Source organism: Xenopus laevis, chromosome 2L (genome assembly GCF_017654675.1).
Source record: "Xenopus laevis strain J_2021 chromosome 2L, Xenopus_laevis_v10.1, whole genome shotgun sequence".
Classification (NCBI taxonomy): Eukaryota; Metazoa; Chordata; class Amphibia; order Anura; family Pipidae; genus Xenopus; species Xenopus laevis.
In genome coordinates this window covers 520,692-541,028 of record NC_054373.1, presented here as the reverse complement: position 1 = coordinate 541,028, position 20,337 = coordinate 520,692, and the positions used below count along the sequence as shown (strand labels likewise).

General features: G+C 41.1%; 2 protein-coding genes across 2 annotated transcripts in view; both read left to right on the top strand.

Moving 5' to 3' along the window:
* Positions 1-20,337, top strand: part of LOC121399783 (T-cell surface antigen CD2-like) — a 122,068-nt gene that overhangs the window by 46,034 nt on the left and 55,697 nt on the right. The gene's annotated exons all lie outside the window — the stretch shown is intronic.
* On the top strand, positions 4,467-19,353 carry LOC121399786. Its single transcript, XM_041581371.1, has 6 exons — positions 4,467-4,600; positions 7,243-7,314; positions 16,068-16,154; positions 16,320-16,451; positions 17,586-17,705; positions 18,398-19,353. Exons 1-6 carry the CDS (start codon positions 4,549-4,551, stop codon positions 18,556-18,558), a joined length of 624 nt encoding a protein of 207 aa, XP_041437305.1. The 5' UTR covers positions 4,467-4,548; the 3' UTR covers positions 18,559-19,353.

Below are 20,337 nucleotides of genomic sequence, written 5' to 3'. Positions count from 1 at the left end.
ATCCGGGGCAAATAAATACAGACAGTGGGCAGTTTGGGAGCGGGAGGGTTATGGTCGGGTGAAAGTCAACTTTTTGTCAAGCTGCTCATTACTAGTGTGGGATACAGCAAAGAGAATCACTGAGTGTGTAAGATAAAGTGATCAGAATAGATAGAACACGTGTGTATATAGATATATAGATATATAGATATAGTGATACTTATACACACAACACTGTACAACTTCATAGAATATGCGCAAATATAAGAATGAATAGAATGATCAATGTATCAATGTAAATCAAAAATAAAATCCTTGCCACTTAATGGGCCTGTAATTAACACAGGTCAGTTTTCCTAACGGATCAGGAGGAGACCTAACGTCTGTCTCCCCAAAACAGAGAACATTCAGCAAAATACAATGAAACATATATGACTCCTCATATTTACTTATTTACTTGTGTGTGTAAATGATGTGCCAGTTACGGGGGAGGGGGGACACCTTTGCCCCTATTAAATCTAGTGAAGTCTAATGCCGGGCACATTACATTCAAACAGCAGTGCCCAAGAGCTCACACTCCAGAGTGGAAATGGATGAAAGGAAGAGAATTGTGGCAGTAGCAGAATTTAATACAGATTCTATAGGGAGAGGTGGCAGTTAGGGAGGCCAGTTAGTAGCAGGTTGCAGTAGTCTAGTTGGGATAGGATGAGAGCACACATGAGTGTATGAGCTGCCAGATTTTGGAATATTACATAAAAAAGGGGTTTTGACAGTTGTGTTATTTTGGTCAGAGAAGGAGAGGGAGGCAGTGTTGGACTGGCCCACAGGGAGACCAGGAAAAGTCCCGGGGGGCCAACGTGTCAGTGGCCCCTCAGGCTGCTAAATATTTGGCCTATTTCATGGCCATTCCCTATTTCTATAAGAACAAAGAGACTAAATAGAAGGAATAATAAATTATAGTCTGTAAAGAAAAGAGTCTATAGAGGTTGAGTGAGGAGAGGAATTATAATAATACTGTGAGTGGGCCCTGGTGTCCCAGTCTGACACTGGAGGGAGGCGATACTTTAAGTCAATAGTAAAGTGGGGAGTAGAACCAGGTTTAAGTGCAAAATGGATTAGTTCTGGGGTTTTTTATTCAGGTTTAGGTCACTGATTCATCCAGAAGGAGGTTGGTTAGAGGCAGTGAGATGATTTTAGTCTCAGTCTCAGCTCAGTCTTAGGGGGGTAAGAGACAGACAGGAGGGTAAGAGAGAGAGAGAGAGAGAGAGACAGGGGGTAAGAGTGAGACAGGGAGTAAGAGAGAGAGAAGGGGTAAGAGATAGACAGGGGGTAAGAGTGAGACAGGGGGTAAGAGAGAGAGAAGGGGTAAGAGAGAGACAAGGTATAAGAGAGAGATGGGGGTAAGAGAGAGAGACGGGAGTAAGAAAGAGACAGGAGTGTAAGAGAGAGACAGGGGGGATAAGAGAGAGATGGGGGGTAAGAGATACAGATTTGAAGAGGGCAGAGGAAGAAGGAGCAGATGAAGAGGCAGGAGGAACTGAGAAACATCAGACTCAGTAACAAGATCAATAGAGTTGAAGAGCCGCTCTACCTCTCACTTTATCTCTATGTAAGTTTGTAAGGTTTTTCTTTGCTCCAGGGATTGAGTTGGTCAGCTAGACTGGGTCCTTTGTCCCATGTGTTCTGTCTCTTTCTAGTGCAACAAGACTCTGGAGGAGGTGGTGTGTGCCTGGGAGGCTCTGAGGTGGAGGTAGGCCTCAGTATAGGAGCAAGTGTCAGGCCAGAAACTGTAAGAGGTCACTATAGGGGTGACAGATGGGTTCAGGAAAGTTAGTGAGCAGCTAAGGCTCCAATGAGGAGTTTAGTGAAGGGTTAGTACAATACGGTGTGACAAGGCCACCAGTTTATTGACTCCAGTGGTCAGACTCAGGGAGAGAGAGATGATTGGAGTGTGGGACCAGCTGTCAGATTCAGATTCAATGGGGATTGTGCACCTAAGGCAGACAAGGCAACTAAACTGAGAAATCTGACTGACAAAGGATCAGACAGTATCTCGTGTAAATGACCTACTGCCGCTACTTGTTCATGGAGTGTCACATCTGAGCCTACATCTTGTATATGTGACTGACCATTGAGAAGTAGCGCCAGTTATAAAGAACTACTGGCGCCCAAAGTTATTTGATCAAGATTGATTACTGTGTGTGTTTATACCAGAATGGTGATCCCTTCCTCCATCCCATGAGCAGGGGCCCCACCTGAAGAGTCTAATTATATTGTGCCTACCGGGAGTTGCTGGGAGTTGAACTACTTGCCCGGGTTCTGGAACCAGTGTATAGAAATCCAGCAGAACCTAAACCACCCACCTGTTACATCTACAAACTGCCCCCCACTATCCTCTTCCCTCCTACTGATTGTCCTACTCACTACTGCCTCATGTGCAACTCTTTAATATATGTATACCCACAATGCTTTGTGCTTCAAATGGATATTCTTACATTTCTAGCAAATCCTGTTGAGATATATATATATATATAATACACAAAAGCCGTGAATATCATGTAAATTATATCCTTATAAACGGTGAGTAGTGATGTCATCAGTTATAAACGGTGAGTAGTGATGTCATTTTTGTCACATGACTTAATAAAACTTGTGTATTATAATAAATAAAGTACCCCCTGTTGTAAAACATGAGGATATTAGAAGTTACCTTGTAGTTCCATGACCTGTATAACTCGGCCTTCGGCCTCGTACTTTTATATGGTCATGAAACTCCTCGGTGACTTATAATATCCTTATATTTTACAAGAGGGGGTACTTTATTCACTATAGAAACATGGAGGAGCACACCCTAAAGTTGTTTAGCAACTTGCCCGGGTGCTGGTAAATAAGGTAAATAAAGTAACATAGTAGCGCACTCAGTGGAAATACTTGTATATAAATATATATATAAATAGTTCATAACATAAAGTTATAGGAGGTTGGTGGAGGGGTGTGAGGAATATACAGGGTTATAATTAGTGAGTAAGACACAAACAGAGACACGATCATCAGGGAACAGGCGAGTGACCACAGAATGATCAGTACTGAGTAGCAACGTCCCCACTCACATGAGATATAAATAGTGAGCAGGACTCTGTCAGACTCATATCAAATAACTCACACTCACACAAATATATAATATATATATAAATATGACAATGAGCAAGAAAAAAACCTGAGAGATATAATTAGTGAAAAAGGAAGGAAAGAGACATAATTAGTGATGTGCACATTGTTCTATAATCAGTGAATCAGTGAGCACAGAATGATAGAACTAGTGAGTAGGAGAGTGAGCAGTGAAGTATAATTATAGAATAGTTTTATATAGTTCCGTGAGTAGGACAGTGTGTAGTAAGAGGTAATTAGTAAGTAGGATAATGTGAAGTAAAATATAATTAGTGAGTAAGACACTGTGCTGATATAGTTTAAATAGGAGAGTGTTCAGTGTCATATAATTAGTGAGCAAAAGAGTAAATAATGGGATACAGAGTGAATGGAGAGTGAATATAGTGAATAAAGTAGCCCCTCTTGTAAAATATAAGGATATTATAAGTTACCGAGGAGTTTCATGACCATATAAAAGTACGAGGCCGAAGGCCGAGTTATACAGGTCATGGAACTCCGAGGTAACTTCTAATATCCTCATATTTTACAACTGGGGGTACTTTATTTATTATAATACACAAGTTTCAGTGAGTCATGTGACAGAAATGACATCACAACTCACCGTTTATAACTGATGACATCAGAACTCACCGTTTATAACTGATGACATCAGAACTCACCGTTTATAAGGATATAATTTACAAGATATTCATGGCTTTTGTGTATTATAATGGCAAACACTCTCATATTTAATTAGTGAACTAAACGTCACATAAAGACACATTTAGATAAAAAAACAGACACACAGAGAACTATAATTAGTGAGCAGGAATCTCACATTGAGGTGCAATTAGTGACATCACAGCCGACAGAAATATAATTTATAAACAGGACAGATCAATTCATTAGTGAGCAAAGGTGAGTAGGAGTGTTCTCTGATAAATCAAATACTTGAGCGTGACAGTTAAATATCATGTGTGAGCCGAGGAGAACACCCAGAAGTATCACACATGCACACGGCAGATCACAGTGATGGTTAATTAGTGAGTAGGACAATACACAAGAGATACATGAGTAGTGAATAAGACAGTCAGTGCCCAGTGGGACAGTATTAGTGAGTAGGACAATACACAAGTGATTAGTGATCAGTGCGTTGCACGCAGACATATATATATATATACACAGTACATGAGATCTTATTTGAGCTCAGAGTGATAGTAAATGAGGCAGGAATCACGGGTTGGTTATTTTGGGCGGGAACATCGGTGGGGTCTGAGAAATGACTTTTATGGTAAAACACAGTTTTCTGCTCATGTCGGGCCCCAGGGATATATTTAGTGCAAGGGCTGAGCAGCTGCACACGAGCACTTACAGCTGAACTTGCTCACAACTCATTTACTCACCACAAGCTCACGGAGAAGGATGGGACCTCACAGGCTCATGTGCACCCTCCTTACTGCACAGATACTCACAGGTACTGGGGGGGGGTCTCACCTGTAGTTACTCTCAGTAGTACTTACTGGGCTTGCCACTGCTGCTCTGCCCCTTACTACTTACTGGCACTCCTGCACCAATACACTCCCTTCCATAGTGTATCCAGGGGCAATGGTACATACATGAGCTGAATTTGTTACATTCCCTCCTTAGTACATACAGGGGCTGAATTTAGTACATTCCCCTCTGTAGTACATATGGAGGCTGAAGTTGGTACATTCCCCTCTGTAGTACATACAGGGGCTGAATTTAGTACATTCCTCTCTGTAGTACATACGGAGGCTGAAGTTGGTACATTCCCCTCCTAAGTACATGTTAGAACTGACAGTTGTACTAGTAGGTAGCAACCTGGAGAATCCTCACCATCAATACTACTAATTGTATTCAGGCCATTGTTACTCCTACTAGTTACTGACAGTGGAGCTGCCATATTGATTAGTTACTCTTCCAACAGTGATTTCCCTCTGCATTTACCCCACAGAACCCCCTTTCTTGTTACCCCCAACACAAGGCTGAATGTAGGAATGACATGACAGTTGAGCAAATGCCACATTGACTGATAGACAATTAGGCTTCACACAACTGCCCTGAGATCTGCCCCGAGATCTGCCCCGACTTTCCTCTGGGGTTTCATCAGGTTCATTTTCTTTCGATGCTTCTGTGAGAAAAGCCCCAGCTCTGAACTAATGGGAATATTGACTGAGTACAATTCCGCCCTCTGCTGGTCACAACCTGTAACTACTAATCCTGTGTCAGTCGCAGCATCGGGGCCCCAGCACTTGCCACACTGAGGTGTCAGGGCCCCAGCATTTTGCAGGATTATTAATTGGACATTATAATTATCCTTTATTTATGTAGCACAGACATATTCAGCAGCGCAGATATCATTTAAAGGGACAGTGCGCTGCACAACAAAATGAAGTTGGTGCCTCGTGGATTTTACAGAAAGTTCCAGATATTTCCAGTCCCCTCGGTTGTTACATCAGTTTATTATCCCGGTCTCTACCCAACATCTCAGCCACAGCCCCGAGTCTCCTTTGTATCTAAACTAGAATTTCTATCATTTGCTTTAGGGACTTTAAAATATGAAATAGTGGGTTCCACACAGGCATTTGGGGGCAGCACTCCATTCCTGGGGGAGAAATCTTTAATTTGATACTAAGTCAAAATGTTTGCACACTCAAAACAAAAAACAATTGGACATAAGGGTGGTTTGAAAAAATAATTTTTACTATTATTCAAGAAAACATTTTACATAGATAATGCCATACAATACATGGCGCAATTTATACAATGTTAAAAAGTAGCATAGAAAATCAATCACCCATTCGTCTCATGTAGCAAGCAAGATATCAACAAGGAGCGGATACACCAGAAAAATGAGAATGGCCCCAACGTTTCGGCACCAAGGCCTTTGTCAAGGGGATGAATCATGAGACTAATGGGTGATTGATTTTCTATGCTACTTTTTAACATTGTATAAATTGCGCCATGTATTGTATGGCATTATCTATGTAAAATGTTTTCTTGAATAATAGTAAAAATTATTTTTTCAAACCACCCTTATGTCCAATTGTTTTTTGTTTTGAGTGTGCAAACATTTTGACTTAGTATTGACATTGGTTACCTTTGGTAGGGGTAACATTTGTTTTTGCACCTCTTGCTAATTTTTGAATGTTTTTGGTGTGCCCTCCATCCATTATTAACTGTAAATCTTTAATTTGAGCAATAAAGTTCCCTGGACCCCATTCTGTTGGGACCCCCGAGAGCAGCTACTGAATGCAGGAGGGGGAAAAGATGTTTTCTGATTGGCTCATGGGCTGAATCTGTATAGGGAGGATAAGTGACTCACATTGCACCTTCCAGTTGCCATTCCCATCATTCTGTCCTATCATTCTGTCCCATCATTCCATTCTATCATTCTGTCCTATCATTCTGTCCCATGATTCAATTCTATCATTCTGTCCCATCATTCTGTCCCATCATTCTGTCCCATGATTCTGTCCCATCATTCTGTCCTATCATTCCATTCTATCATTCTGTCCTATCATTCTGTCCCATGATTCTGTCCCATCATTCTGTCCTATCATTCCATTCTATCATTCTGTCCCATCATTCTGTCCTATCATTCTGTCCCATCACTCTGTCCCATCATTCTGTTGCATCCTTCTGTCCCATCATTCTGTCCCATCACTCTGTTCCATCATTCTGTCCCATCATTCTGTCCCATCACTCTGTCCCATCATTCTGTCCCATCATTCTGTCCTGTCACTCTGTCCCATCATTCTGTTGCATCCTTCTGTCCCATCATTCTGTCCCATCACTCTGTTCCATCATTCTGTCCCATCATTCTGTCCCATCACTCTGTCCCATCATTCTGTCCCATCATTCTGTCCCATCACTCTGTCCTATCATTCTGTCCCATCATTCTGTCCTATCATTCTGTCCCATCATTCTGTCCCATCACTTTGTCTCATCATTCTGTCCTATCATTCTGTGCTTCCCACGGCAGCTCTACTTCATAAGACCCCTGGGGCCCCCAAACAGGCTATTTGGTTGGATTCGTTTTGGGGGGGCTTGTCCATTGCTGATGATATGAATTCTTAACATTTTCCTTTTCAGTTTCCTGTGGCCCCCACAATATGTCCAGTGCTCCCCCAATAGCCACTCAAGAGGCCAACACGTCTATGAGCAGTAAGTGATATTTTGATTCAATCTCTGTCTTCTCTCCAATTGGCTGATCACCCTGCCCACATCAGCCAATCAGATAAAGCACTCCCTGCCATTGTCAACCAGTCAGATTCCTCACTTGCTGCCCATGTCAACCAATCAGATAATTGAGTTTTACCCTAATCATTATGTTTGTGTGTCTGTGCCCTGATTGAGGATGAACAGGAATATTGTTTGGGACCTGGGGCCTAGTGTTGGTTTAAACACATTGAACTGGTGGGGGTGTGGCTGGTTATGGTCTAGATAGGACGCACATATAGAGCTCCATTCCTATTGGCCTCTCTAAATCCAAAAAAAATCAACTTATAATAGTTTTTCACTGAGTCTAAACACTCCACCTGCATAATGAGGAGATGAAATGTGAAAGAGAAAATGTGCAAAATGTCCCAATTTCTCCACAAATCCTTGGACTTGAAGTAGGATTATTGCAGCTGAGCAGCCATTGAGCATCTCCCTATAATAATAATGATAATAACAACAATAAGAGCAAATAACACTAATGAGAGTTACAATTGATTAGAAAAGGTTCTCACTGATTCTCAGAAGATCGGGTTAAACTCAGTGTTAAACTTGAGACTGTTACTAATGACCCAACCCAACTTTGTGCCAAGATTGAGGAGGAGAACATTGTCCTGCAGGAGGAGGTCACACAACTCAAAATACTCTGGAAAGGACTTAGACAACAGAACACGCAGATCAAGGGGGGGGAATCCTGAAGAGGTAGGACCTCAACTCCTACAGCAATTCTTGAACGCCCATTTACTCATCTCTTCCCTCATCTGACTGAAGAACAAGGCTGTGTAGATAAAGTCCACCATACGTGCCCACCTGAGCTCACTGGCACCATCAACAATACCAGTGGGATTATTTCTTCAGGAGACAATGTGGCCCAATTGGAACATCTAATCCTCTTGGACTCCACAGCTGTTGCTCATGAGGATATCCCACTAGTATTTGGACCACACAGCTCAACCCCCCAAGCAAGTCCAAAGGCATCTGTAGAAGTCCTGCGTGTGTTGCCCTACGGAAGATCTGCCCAAGGCCTGTGACACCACCGCATTACATGTTCATTGGGTGCAGGAGACTTGGCCAAGGTTATTTATATCTTGTTGGTTATTCTTTGTTTTGTTTCTCCCAGTCACCCACTTAAAGAAATTTGGTGAGAGACATTGTCTTTATCTGAGAGGTGCAACTCCCCAATGACAAAGCCTATCCCTTACCTCTAAACACTGTCCCATGTTCATATCCACCTCAGGACCCCACACAAAAGCCACACGTAGTGATCCCCATCCACAAAAACTGCCCCTTATTTACCAAATAAAACCCAAGTCTGTTTCTTCAGGAGGACTTTGCAGAAGAATCAACAAATTACTTTTCCCCTATTCCCAAAGTTTGTTTTTTTCCCCCCAAGATAAGGACTGGTCTCATCCCTAGGTCTGTCCTACACGGGGTGAACTTAGTCCCACTCCCCATAGACTTACCCCCCGGGATGTGATCAGACATTGAAATCATTATTCTTCCTACATTTCCATATTCAGTTCAAACATTCCCTGTACTGGTCCCCCCCTAAAATACAACTGGAAATAGAGAGGGGCAAATAAAGAGGGGCAAAGAGAGAGGGGCAAATAAAGAGGGGCAACAGAGAGGGGCAAATAAGGAGGGGCAAATAAAGAGGGGAAAATAAAGAGAGGCAAATAGAGAGGGACAAATAGAGAGGGACAAATAGAGAGGGACAAATAGAGAGGGGCAAATAAAGAGGGACAAATAGAGAGGGACAAATAGAGAGGGACAAATAGAGAGGGGCAAATAAAGAGGGGCAAATAAAGAGGGGCAAAGAGAGAGGGGCAAATAAAGAGGGACAACAGAGAGGGGCAAATAAGGAGGGGCAAATAAAGAGGGGAAAATAAAGAGAGGCAAATAGAGAGGGACAAATAGAGAGGGACAAATAGAGAGGGGCAAATAGAGAGGGACAAATAGAGAGGGACAAATAAAGAGGGGAAAATAAAGAGGGGCAAATAAAGAGGGGCAAAGAGAGAGGGGCAAATAAAGAGGGGCAACAGAGAGGGGCAAATAAGGAGGGGCAAATAAAGAGGGGAAAATAAAGAGAGGCAAATAGAGAGGGACAAATAGAGAGGGACAAATAGAGAGGGACAAATAGAGAGGGGCAAATAAAGAGGGACAAATAGAGAGGGACAAATAGAGAGGGACAAATAGAGAGGGGCAAATAAAGAGGGGCAAATAAAGAGGGGCAAAGAGAGAGGGGCAAATAAAGAGGGACAACAGAGAGGGGCAAATAAGGAGGGGCAAATAAAGAGGGGAAAATAAAGAGAGGCAAATAGAGAGGGACAAATAGAGAGGGACAAATAGAGAGGGGCAAATAGAGAGGGACAAATAGAGAGGGACAAATAAAGAGGGGAAAATAAAGAGGGGCAAATAAAGAGGGGCAAAGAGAGAGGGGCAAATAAAGAGGGGCAACAGAGAGGGGCAAATAAGGAGGGGCAAATAAAGAGGGGAAAATAAAGAGAGGCAAATAGAGAGGGACAAATAGAGAGGGACAAATAGAGAGGGACAAATAGAGAGGGGCAAATAAAGAGGGACAAATAGAGAGGGACAAATAGAGAGGGACAAATAGAGAGGGGCAAATAAAGAGGGGCAAATAAAGAGGGGCAAAGAGAGAGGGGCAAATAAAGAGGGACAACAGAGAGGGGCAAATAAGGAGGGGCAAATAAAGAGGGGAAAATAAAGAGAGGCAAATAGAGAGGGACAAATAGAGAGGGACAAATAGAGAGGGGCAAATAGAGAGGGACAAATAGAGAGGGACAAATAAAGAGGGGAAAATAAAGAGGGGCAAATAAAGAGGGGCAAAGAGAGAGGGGCAAATAAAGAGGGACAACAGAGAGGGGCAAATAAGGAGGGGCAAATAAAGAGGGGAAAATAAAGAGAGGCAAATAGAGAGGGTCAAATAGAGAGGGACAAATAGAGAGGGAGAAAAAGAGAGGGGCAAATAAAGAGGGGGGGGATAAAGAGGGGCAAATAAAGAGGGGCAAAGAGAGAGGGGCAAATAAAGAGGGACAACAGAGAGGGGCAAATAAGGAGGGGCAAATAAAGAGGAGAAAATAAAGAGAGGCAAATAGAGAGGGACAAATAGAGAGGGACAAATAGTGAGGGGCAAATAGAGAGGGACAAATAGAGAGGGACAAATAGTGAGGGGCAAATAGAGAGGGACAAATAGAGTAGAGATATTATTGGCTGACTCGGGACTCACAATGTAGGAATCAGAATGTCATTGAGAACTGTAGCAATAAAGTTGCTTTTAATGGAACCAGGGGCCCAGGCCCAAAACACAGAAACCTGGAGTATTATTCCTCCTCCTCCTCCACCACCAAAACGTCCAGTCATATTATTATTTATTGAGGCAGAAAGCAGTGGCCAATAAATGGATAAAAAGGCTAATGAGCCCTGGGATGTCTGTAAGGCTTGAGAGCCCAGAGGCGGAAAAGCAGCTTAATTTTGTGTCGCCGACCAATCAGATCTCTGCTTTTCATATAGCGACACAGCAAGTGCTGCTCACGACTGGTTAATAAAACTGGGACAAAAATGTCACTTTTTATTACTTTCCCTCTTATATTCTCTCTGCCACTTACACTAATCCCCAAAAAGATCCTTTTACTTCTTTCCATGAACAAGAATAGAAGGTTCTTTCCATAGATCAGGGGATCATTCCTGCAAAGCAAAGACGGAATTCATTGAAGATCAGTTTATTATGTGCAGTGAAGAATCAGCATATTAACCCCAGACATGCCAGAATAATTACTACACAATATGGAGAATCAGCATATTAACCCCAGACATGCCAGAATAATTACTACACAATATGGAGAATCAGCATATTAACCCCAGACATGCCAGAATAATTACTACACAATATGGAGAATCAGCATATTAACCCCAGACATGCCAGAATAATTACTACACAATATGGAGAATCAGCATATTAACCCCAGACATGCCAGTATAATTACTACACAATATGGATTATCAGCATATTAACCCCAGACGTGCCAGTATAATTACTACACAATATGGAGAATCAGCATATTAACCCCAGATGTGCCAGTATAATTACTACACAATATGAAGAATCAGCATATTAACCCCAGACATGCCAGTATAATTACTACACAATATGGAGAATCAGCATATTAACCCCAGACATGCCAGAATAATTACTACACAATATGGAGAATCAGCATATTAACCCCAGACATGCCAGAATAATTACTATACAATATGGAGAATCAACATGTTAACCCCAGATGTGCCAGTATAATTACTACACAATATGGAGAATCAGCATATTAACCCCAGACATGCCAGAATAATTACTACACAATATGGAGAATCAGCATATTAACCCCAGACATGCCAGAATAATTACTATACAATATGGAGAATCAACATGTTAACCCCAGATGTGCCAGTATAATTACTACACAATATGAAGAATCAGCATATTAACCCCAGACATGCCAGTATAATTACTACACAATATGGAGATTTAGCATATTAACCCCAGACATGCCAGAATAATTACTACACAATATGGAGAATCAGCGTATTAACCCCAGACGTGGCAGTATAATTTCTACACAATATGGAGAATCAGCATATTAACCCCAGACATGCCAGTATAATTTCTACACAATATGGAGAATCAGCATATTAACCCCAGACATGCCAGTATAATTACTACACAATATGGAGAATCAGCATATTAACCCCAGACATGCCAGTATAATTACTACACAATATGGAGAATCAGCATATTAACCCCAGAAGTGCCAGTATAATTACTACACAATATGGAGAATCAGCATATTAACCCCAGACATGCCAGTGTAATTACTACACAATATGGAGAATCAGCATATTAACCCCAGACATGCCAGTATAATTAACTACAAGAGGTCCTCTGCACTCAACCCATTATCAATATATTTAAGACAGAGACATTTTGTGCTACTGCTACTGAAAAATGACTTACCCTTTAAACAAAACAGGGATTGTTTGTCCATATATTACAATATATTTAATAATAAACTCATCCCATATCTGGCCAGTCCTACACTTAATTTTATCTGATTCATTAAGAATTCTATTGCTTCATTATAGGCATTTTTCAGTAGCAGTAGCACAAAATGTCTCTGTCTTAAATATATTGATAATGGGTTGAGTGCAGAGGACTCTTGTAGTTGACTATATGTATTTTGTGGTCACACCCTCATTGCACCCCCGCCTAATGGTTTTATAATTAGTGGTGAGCACAACTTTCCCTTGTTTGTTATGCCAGTATAATTACTACACAATATGGAGAATCAGCATATTAACCCCATATTTACCAGTATAATTACTACACAATATGGAGAATCAGCATATTAACCCCAGACATACCAGTATAATTACTACACAATATGGAGAATCAGCATATTAGCCCTAGACGTACCAGCATAATTACTAAAGAATATGGATAATCAGTATATTAACCCCAGACATGCCAGTATAATTACTACACAATATGGAGAATCAGCATATTAACCCTAGACATACCAGTATAATTACTACACAATATGGAGAATCAGCATATTAACCCCAGACGTACCAGCATAATTACTAAAGAATATGGATAATCAGTATATTAACCCCAGACGTGCCAGTATAATTACTACACAATATGGATAATCAGCATATAGTATATTTACTACACAATATGGATAAATGGCATACTAACCCCAGACATGCCAGTATAATTACTATACAATATGGATTATCAGCATATTAACCCCAGACGTGCCAGTACAATTACTACACAATATGGATTATCAGCATATTAACTCCAGACATGCCAGTATAATTACTACACAATATGGAGAATCAGCATATTAACCCCATATTTACCAGTATAATTACTACACAATATGGAGAATCAGCATATTAACCCCAGACATACCAGTATAATTACTACACAATATGGAGAATCAGCATATTAACCCCAGACGTACCAGTATAATTACTAAAGAATATGGATAATCAGTATATTTACCCCAGACATGCCAGTATAATTACTACACAATATGGAGAATCAGCATATTAACCCCAGATGTGCCAGTATATTTACTACACAATATGGATAAATGGCATACTAACCCCAGACATGCCAGTATAATTACTACAGAATATGGATTATCATCATATTAACCCCAGATGTAGCAGTACAATTACTACACAATATGGATAATCAGTATATTAACTCCAGATGTGCCAGTAAATTTACTACATCAAATGGATAATCAGTATATTAACCCCAGATTTGCCAGTATTATTACTACACAATATGGATAATCAGTATATTAACCCCAGATGTACCAGTATATTTAGTACATTAAATGGATAATCAGTATATTAACCCCAGACATGGCAGTATAATTACTACAGAATATGGATAATCATCATATTAACCCCCGATGTGCCAGTATTACTACACAATATGGACTCCCCCCCCCCAATTAACTCAAATAAAATGATCTTACCACCAGTTTGGTGGTAACTGAAAGACTTGCCTTACTTGCTGACCCCTGTACTCACCCCCCATTTACACCAGGGACACAAAGCTCCTAAGCTCTAACAGACCTGGGGGGCTAAGGCAAATACAATTCTCCCCAGTTACAATAATTTGGGGATTTACAAGCCAGGAATCCTGAAGACACAAGAGACTTTCTCCATTCGGTCCCAGTTATGCTAAATCAAATAGATCTCTGCTGGGGGGGACACAACTGCCAGTCCCATCTGTCGGGGTACAATGACAGATAATGTTACAATACAGCAGTTTATATGGATTTCCAGGGGATACAAATGGTGCAATTTCTTTATTAGAGTCTACTGCCCCCTTCAGGCTGATTCTGATTTTGCTGCTCATGAAATTAACTCTTTGCTCCTCTGCTCTAGTTTCTTTCTACAAACAACCTGTTTCTCTTTTTCCCTTTTTTATATTGTTCTTTTTCTTTTATCATGTTCAACCAATTGAGTATGTGAGCATTTCCAAAAGCAATCTATAACTCAATGAAAGTCAAAGTTAGGGTTAGGGTCAATAAAAGTCAAAGTTAAAATTCATTGTTCCACTGGTGGCAGATTATTGGCTTCTGAACTGGTCCAGTTGGTACATGAGGTGCACTAACACCTACAAACACATCTCATGTCCCCGTCACTTCACCTGCTTAAAAACTCATTGACTTTTCCATTCCTTTACAGAAGCTCCGGCCACTGCACTCTGGGGCCCATTGACTTTAGTTTAATTTAGCAATAATAATAATTATTAATCACCAAACCACTGACAAGTCCACCAGATTATTAAAACATTTTGCTGTAACAATAAAAACATTACAAAACGTCCTGATATGGAGAATGTTAGCACCTCCTGTAGGGGGCAGTATTACTGCTTTATTCTTACTGATGTTGTTGCTGGTGGTCCCTTGGTGGCGCAGTCAAACTCTGGAGACAATTGAGGTGAATATTATACAGCTGATCTGATCCAATTCACTTATTGAAGTTCCACCCCTAGATCTCTGTTACTTACCTGTAAAGTTAAGGTGGACACTCCTAATGGATAGAAACAACTGCCCCACAAACTCCATTTGCCCCAGAGAGTTAAGTAGAAACACAGGATGGAAAGTTCCCTTTCAGCTTTATGTTGTGTCTATTGAGTCTAATATTTTTTATTTGACTGGAAGACTTGTTTTACTATGGGAGCTATGGGAGCATTTTAGCCATTATTTTAGCCATTATCCTGTTACTTTTACATTGTTCTGCTGATGGGTTTCTGGGGAGGGGGTGGAGGAAGGTAGGCATGTGATTTCACTCCATTTGCAGCGCAGCAGTAAAGAGAGACACAAGTCACATGACTAGGGCACCTGGGAAACTAAGAACATGTCTAGCCCCATTTCAAAGTTAAATATTAAAAAATCTTTTCGCTCCTTTGAGAAATGGATATCAATGCAATATTCTGCCGGAGGAGTGTTATTAACTGGCTCATCCCTTTAAAGGAACTGATTTAATAAAATGGGGTTGCACCAGTGTGGTTACCCATAGCAACCAATCAGGATTTAGCATTCTGTACAATTTTACTGGTAGCTATGAGCAACTGCACGCAGGCAATTTAGCACCTAGGTTTTTACATCTGCCCCTTAAATGAGTGGTTGACGTTAAAAGTTAACGTTTAATATGTTCTAAAATAGCCTTTTCTAAGCAATTTCTCAATTCTTCATTATTTTTTATTTTATTGTTTTTTAATAATTTACCTTCTCCTTCTGCTTCATTCCAGCCTTGAAATGGGGGGTCACTGACCCCATCTTTAAGGCTACAAATGTATTCATATTGCTACTTTTTATTACTCATCTTTCTATTCAGGCCTCTCCTATTCACATTCCAGTCTCTTATTCAAATCAATGCATGGTTGCTAGGGGAATTTGGAACCTAGCAACCAGACTGCTGAAATTGCAAACTGGAGAGCTGCTGAATAAAAAGCTAAATAAGTCAAACACCTCAAATAATAAAAAAATGAAAACCAATTGCAAATTGTCTCAATATATCCCTCTCTACATCCTACTGACAGTTGATTTAAAGGTGAACAAACCCTTTAATGTATTTATTCCCTTGTGTTCCAGTAATAAACAGGATCAGCCAAGACAAGGACCCAGCCACAAGGGAGCAGAACCTCTCGCAGAGAACTAGTCCCCTGTGCCCAGAGAATGGTACGAACCACTAATCCTTTATCTGCTGTACTGGCCAATAGCCAAGATGTAAATGCACCAATGAGCCGTGTAATGAGTCCCTGGTATATGTGCTGGGGCAGTATAGCCGGGGGTTACCCCACATGACTTGTGGCCCCTGTGTATAATATGTTTATTCTTCTCTAGACAATTGGTACACAAAGCCTGAGATTCTGATTTCTGCAGTGGCCGGAGCGGGGGGTCTTCTTCTCATTTCCATTGTCCTCTGTATCACAAGCTGTTGCCTCTGCAGGAGGAGCCAGAGACTGGGGCATCAAGGTGAGATGGGGCTGCCAAACTTTCTTATAAACCCCAATACCATGAGGTTGTCTTTCCATCTGCAGCCTCTAGACTTCCCACGTGGGGCACCTGAAACCAATAACAATATAAGGAGATATGGGGTGGGGGGCAATTCCAGGATTTGAGCTTCTCCTATAAAGTGAGTGGTGGAATATATATTTGCTGCCCTAGATATTCCATGTCTTTGGTTTAATGACTGATTCATTGATATTATCATATATCTGTACCATCATGAGCTAAGGGGAGGTTGGACATTCAACCACTGTCTCACTGGAACAATCCCATTTACATACAAGTCCTGTGCTGACACCCAGACAGTAGTGAGTACCCCAAACAGTGAGTACCCCGAAAGGACCAGTAACATTGAGCATGAGCAGGTCAATGAGTTATTCCTACCCAGTACTGACCAAGACACATTCTCACTGAAGCAGAAGTCTTCTACTGATGTATGTTCTTTCTCATGGGCTGTAATGACCAGAGGTACAGTCACCTTTATTTTTACCCCCACCAGTCTGACCTTTTGTACTCATTGGAGCTTGATATAAAGCCCATCCCATAATCTCATTGATACAAGTTTGTAGAAGTGGGAGCAGCAATGGGATAGTGAACTAGAAGATTAAGGGAACACCCATAGAGTCCACTAGATGGTGATAGAGTCTCAGCCGATTTTTCTCTACAACATGTAGGGGGAGCCCTAGATATAAGGTCACCCCAAGGATGGCATACATAGTAACATAGTATTTAGGTTGAAAATAGACAAACGTCCATCAAGTTCTACCTTTGAAATCTATGGCACTTGGGTTCTAACGATTAGGTATATAATGTATATAAGTTAGAACCCATAGGCAGGTTGGATTCATGCAGAGAATGGAGAAGAACATGGGGGCTCTTAGAGACTCCCCTAAATTCTTGCTCATCATGATACCATCAGTTATAGGGTACAATTATAAGATCATGCTAGAGCATAAATGTGATGTAATGATGATATCATTGCCCCAAGTAGTGATGTAATCACACAGGGGCACATGTAATTAGCAGAAATTGAATATACAGAAATGTTAATACAACCAAAATGCAGCTCAGTGATTGGCTTCTCTTTTTTTTTCTTTGCAGAGTGGAATCCAATGGAACTGAACCCCCTGTCTCCAGAGAATCATGAACTTCCCAGTCTGACACTCCCAAAGAAGGACACATGTGCTGAATTAACTTCCCCACCTGAAACTGGGGTATCTGGTGAGCCCCACTATTCCTGTCAGCGCCCCTCCCCTGCCCAGCTCCTCTCTTTATATATATGAGGCAGAATGCTGGGGTTCCATAAATGGGGGTTGATGTACTAAATGACACCAGTGCTGTTACCTACGGCAACCAACCAGATCCTTGATTTCATTTTCTAACTTGCAATAGATTGGTCCAAACAAATTGCTTATATTAATCAACTTAAGAGTTTATTATCTGAAGTGCAAATATGGATCTAGTGGGAGACAAACACATGAGGATAAGGATTATATAGGGGAGGTGGATATAGGTTGGCTGAGGACCTCATCTGACTATAGATTCAGTTCACTCTTGATGGGTCTGCACAAGACCCTGTGTGATTGTTTGCAAGGGGTCGGTTGATCTTTCCATGTAGGGCCAATATTAGTTGATCTGCTGATACAGGTTGTTAGGAGATTCCACATGTGTTTTGGCAGATGATGTGATTTAGCCATGGGTCATTCATCAAGAACCCCAGGCCCACACTCCTTTTTCAAGAGAATTTTGTCTTCAGATGTTTGTGTTCTTCATCTTCTCTTTCATCCACTTTGCCATTGGTCTAAAGAAAAATATTCTCAGCTGAGAAGCTTCCATGTCTTTCCCCATATGTTGTAGGAAGGGCAAGAGGGTATTTTTCAGCTACACCAACATTTCCCTTTTTTTTCATTAAGCCATGAAGATCTGCACTTCCAAAACCGATGTGGAAAACTGCACCTCAAATGCCGATTTGGAAAACTGCACCTCAAATAGTGAGAATACAGCAGAGGAAGTGGATGCACCTGATGAACCTGAACCTTGTTATCCTCCTCCTCCAGAGCCCTTTACTATGTGATATCAATGAACAGAACAGAAGAAGATCATCTCCAGACAAGCTCTTTTACCCAACACAAGGAAGCCCCAATCTTATCCCTTCCCCATATCAGATTGGATCTGGTTAAATTACATATAAGGTACCAATAGCCCCACTGTGTCTGAGATGCACCAAAAATCTGATGAGAGCACCTGCTATCATACTTCTCCCATATTCCTAGGGTCTAACTCACATCATACACTTGCCCTGCAACAACTGCTTCTTTAAGAACCAACAATGGACAGAATGTTCTAGACTGCCCATGGAAGATTAGGTGAGGAACATTCTCTTTAATAAGCTCTGAAGCCCATTGGCCTAGATAGATCTTCTCTTGCTCTAGATCTTTCTACCTGGACTTCAGATGATCAGGGAGACGGAGGGAAGATCTGGAAGGAAACACAAACATTAGAAGATGATTTGGTTCTTTAATGTTCTTGTTCATCCCATGGGCACAGTAGCCATCTGGGCTTTATTCACCAATGGATCTACATCAAGTGAAATTCAGCAAGATCCCTCTGACAGAGCCATGGGGCAGAACCTTCTCTAGTGTCCTTCTACCCTTCTCACCCTTGGGGTGTTCTTAACTTTATCATCTGGTTAATATTTAGGTGTCCCCTTCTATTCTTTGTAGGTTCTCCAGCAGTTGGCCTATTATAGTACCTGGACTTGCAACTCACAGTCACATTTATTGTTGCTTGACTGTTACTTTTCATTTTTTTTTATCAGTTTAAAGGGATACTGTCATGGGGAAAAAAATGTTTTCAAAATGAATCAGTTAATAGTGCTGCTCCAGCAGAATTCTACACTGAAATCCATTTCACAAAAGAGCAAACAGATTTTTTTATATTCAATTTTGAAATCTGACATGGGGCTAGACATTTTGTCAATTTCCCAGCTGCCCCCAGTCATGTGACTTGTGCCTGCACTTTAGAAGAGAAATGCTTTCTGGCAGGCTGGTGTTTCTCCTTCTCAATGTAACTGAAGGAGTCTCAGTGGGACCTGGATTTTACTATTGAGTGTTGTTCTTAGATCTACCAGGCAGCTGTTATCTTGTGTTAGGGAGCTGCTATCTGGTTACCTTCCCATTGTTCTGTTGTTTGGCTGCTGGGGGGAAAAGGGAGGGGGTGATATCACTCCAACTTGCAGTACAGCAGTAAAGAGTGACTGAAGTCACATGACTGGGGGCAGCTGGGTAATTGACAAAATGTTTAGCCCCATGTCAGATTTCAAAATTGAATATAAAAAAATCTGTTTGCTCTTTTGAGAAATGGATTTCAGTGCAGAATTCTGCTGGAGCAGCACTATTAACTGATGTGTTTTGAAAAACTGTTTTTTCCCCATGACATTATCGAAGTTTCCCCTTATTTTAGTCAGTGTTTCCTGTTTCTCGTTGCTATTGTTTAGTTCTGACAGAGATGCTAAAGATTAAGGGGAACCCTACCAAAATACTTTTTTGTGCATGGTGAAAGAAAATGCAGAAATGTTCAAGAATCAGAACTAGAGGATAGAAAGGGACAGACTGTAATTATAAACAAAGTGAGAATGAGGAGTGAATGGATATTGGGTAGTTGCTTAGAATTATATGTAAAAACAAGTGTGTTTGGGTGGAGTTCCCTATGACTTCTTCTCATAGACCCAACATGGCCGCTGCACCGCTGCTTTCCTTTCGGTCCTCTCCGCTATTTGTCTGGTCAGTTATAGACTGTGGGGCTTGAAGGCCAGTTTGGGTGGAGTTTGGGGCGTAATTGCTTATGTTACTGC

Bases quoted from the DNA above. Each gene is read 5' to 3' on its own strand.
- LOC121399786 (XM_041581371.1), top strand. From the start codon at position 4,549: ATGGGACCTCACAGGCTCATGTGCACCCTCCTTACTGCACAGATACTC. The intron at 4,601-7,242 runs GTACTGGGGGGG...TTTCCTTTTCAG, and splicing joins TACTGCACAGATACTCACAG to TTTCCTGTGGCCCCCACAAT. The intron at 17,706-18,397 runs GTGAGCCCCACT...TTTTTCATTAAG, and splicing joins ACCTGAAACTGGGGTATCTG to CCATGAAGATCTGCACTTCC.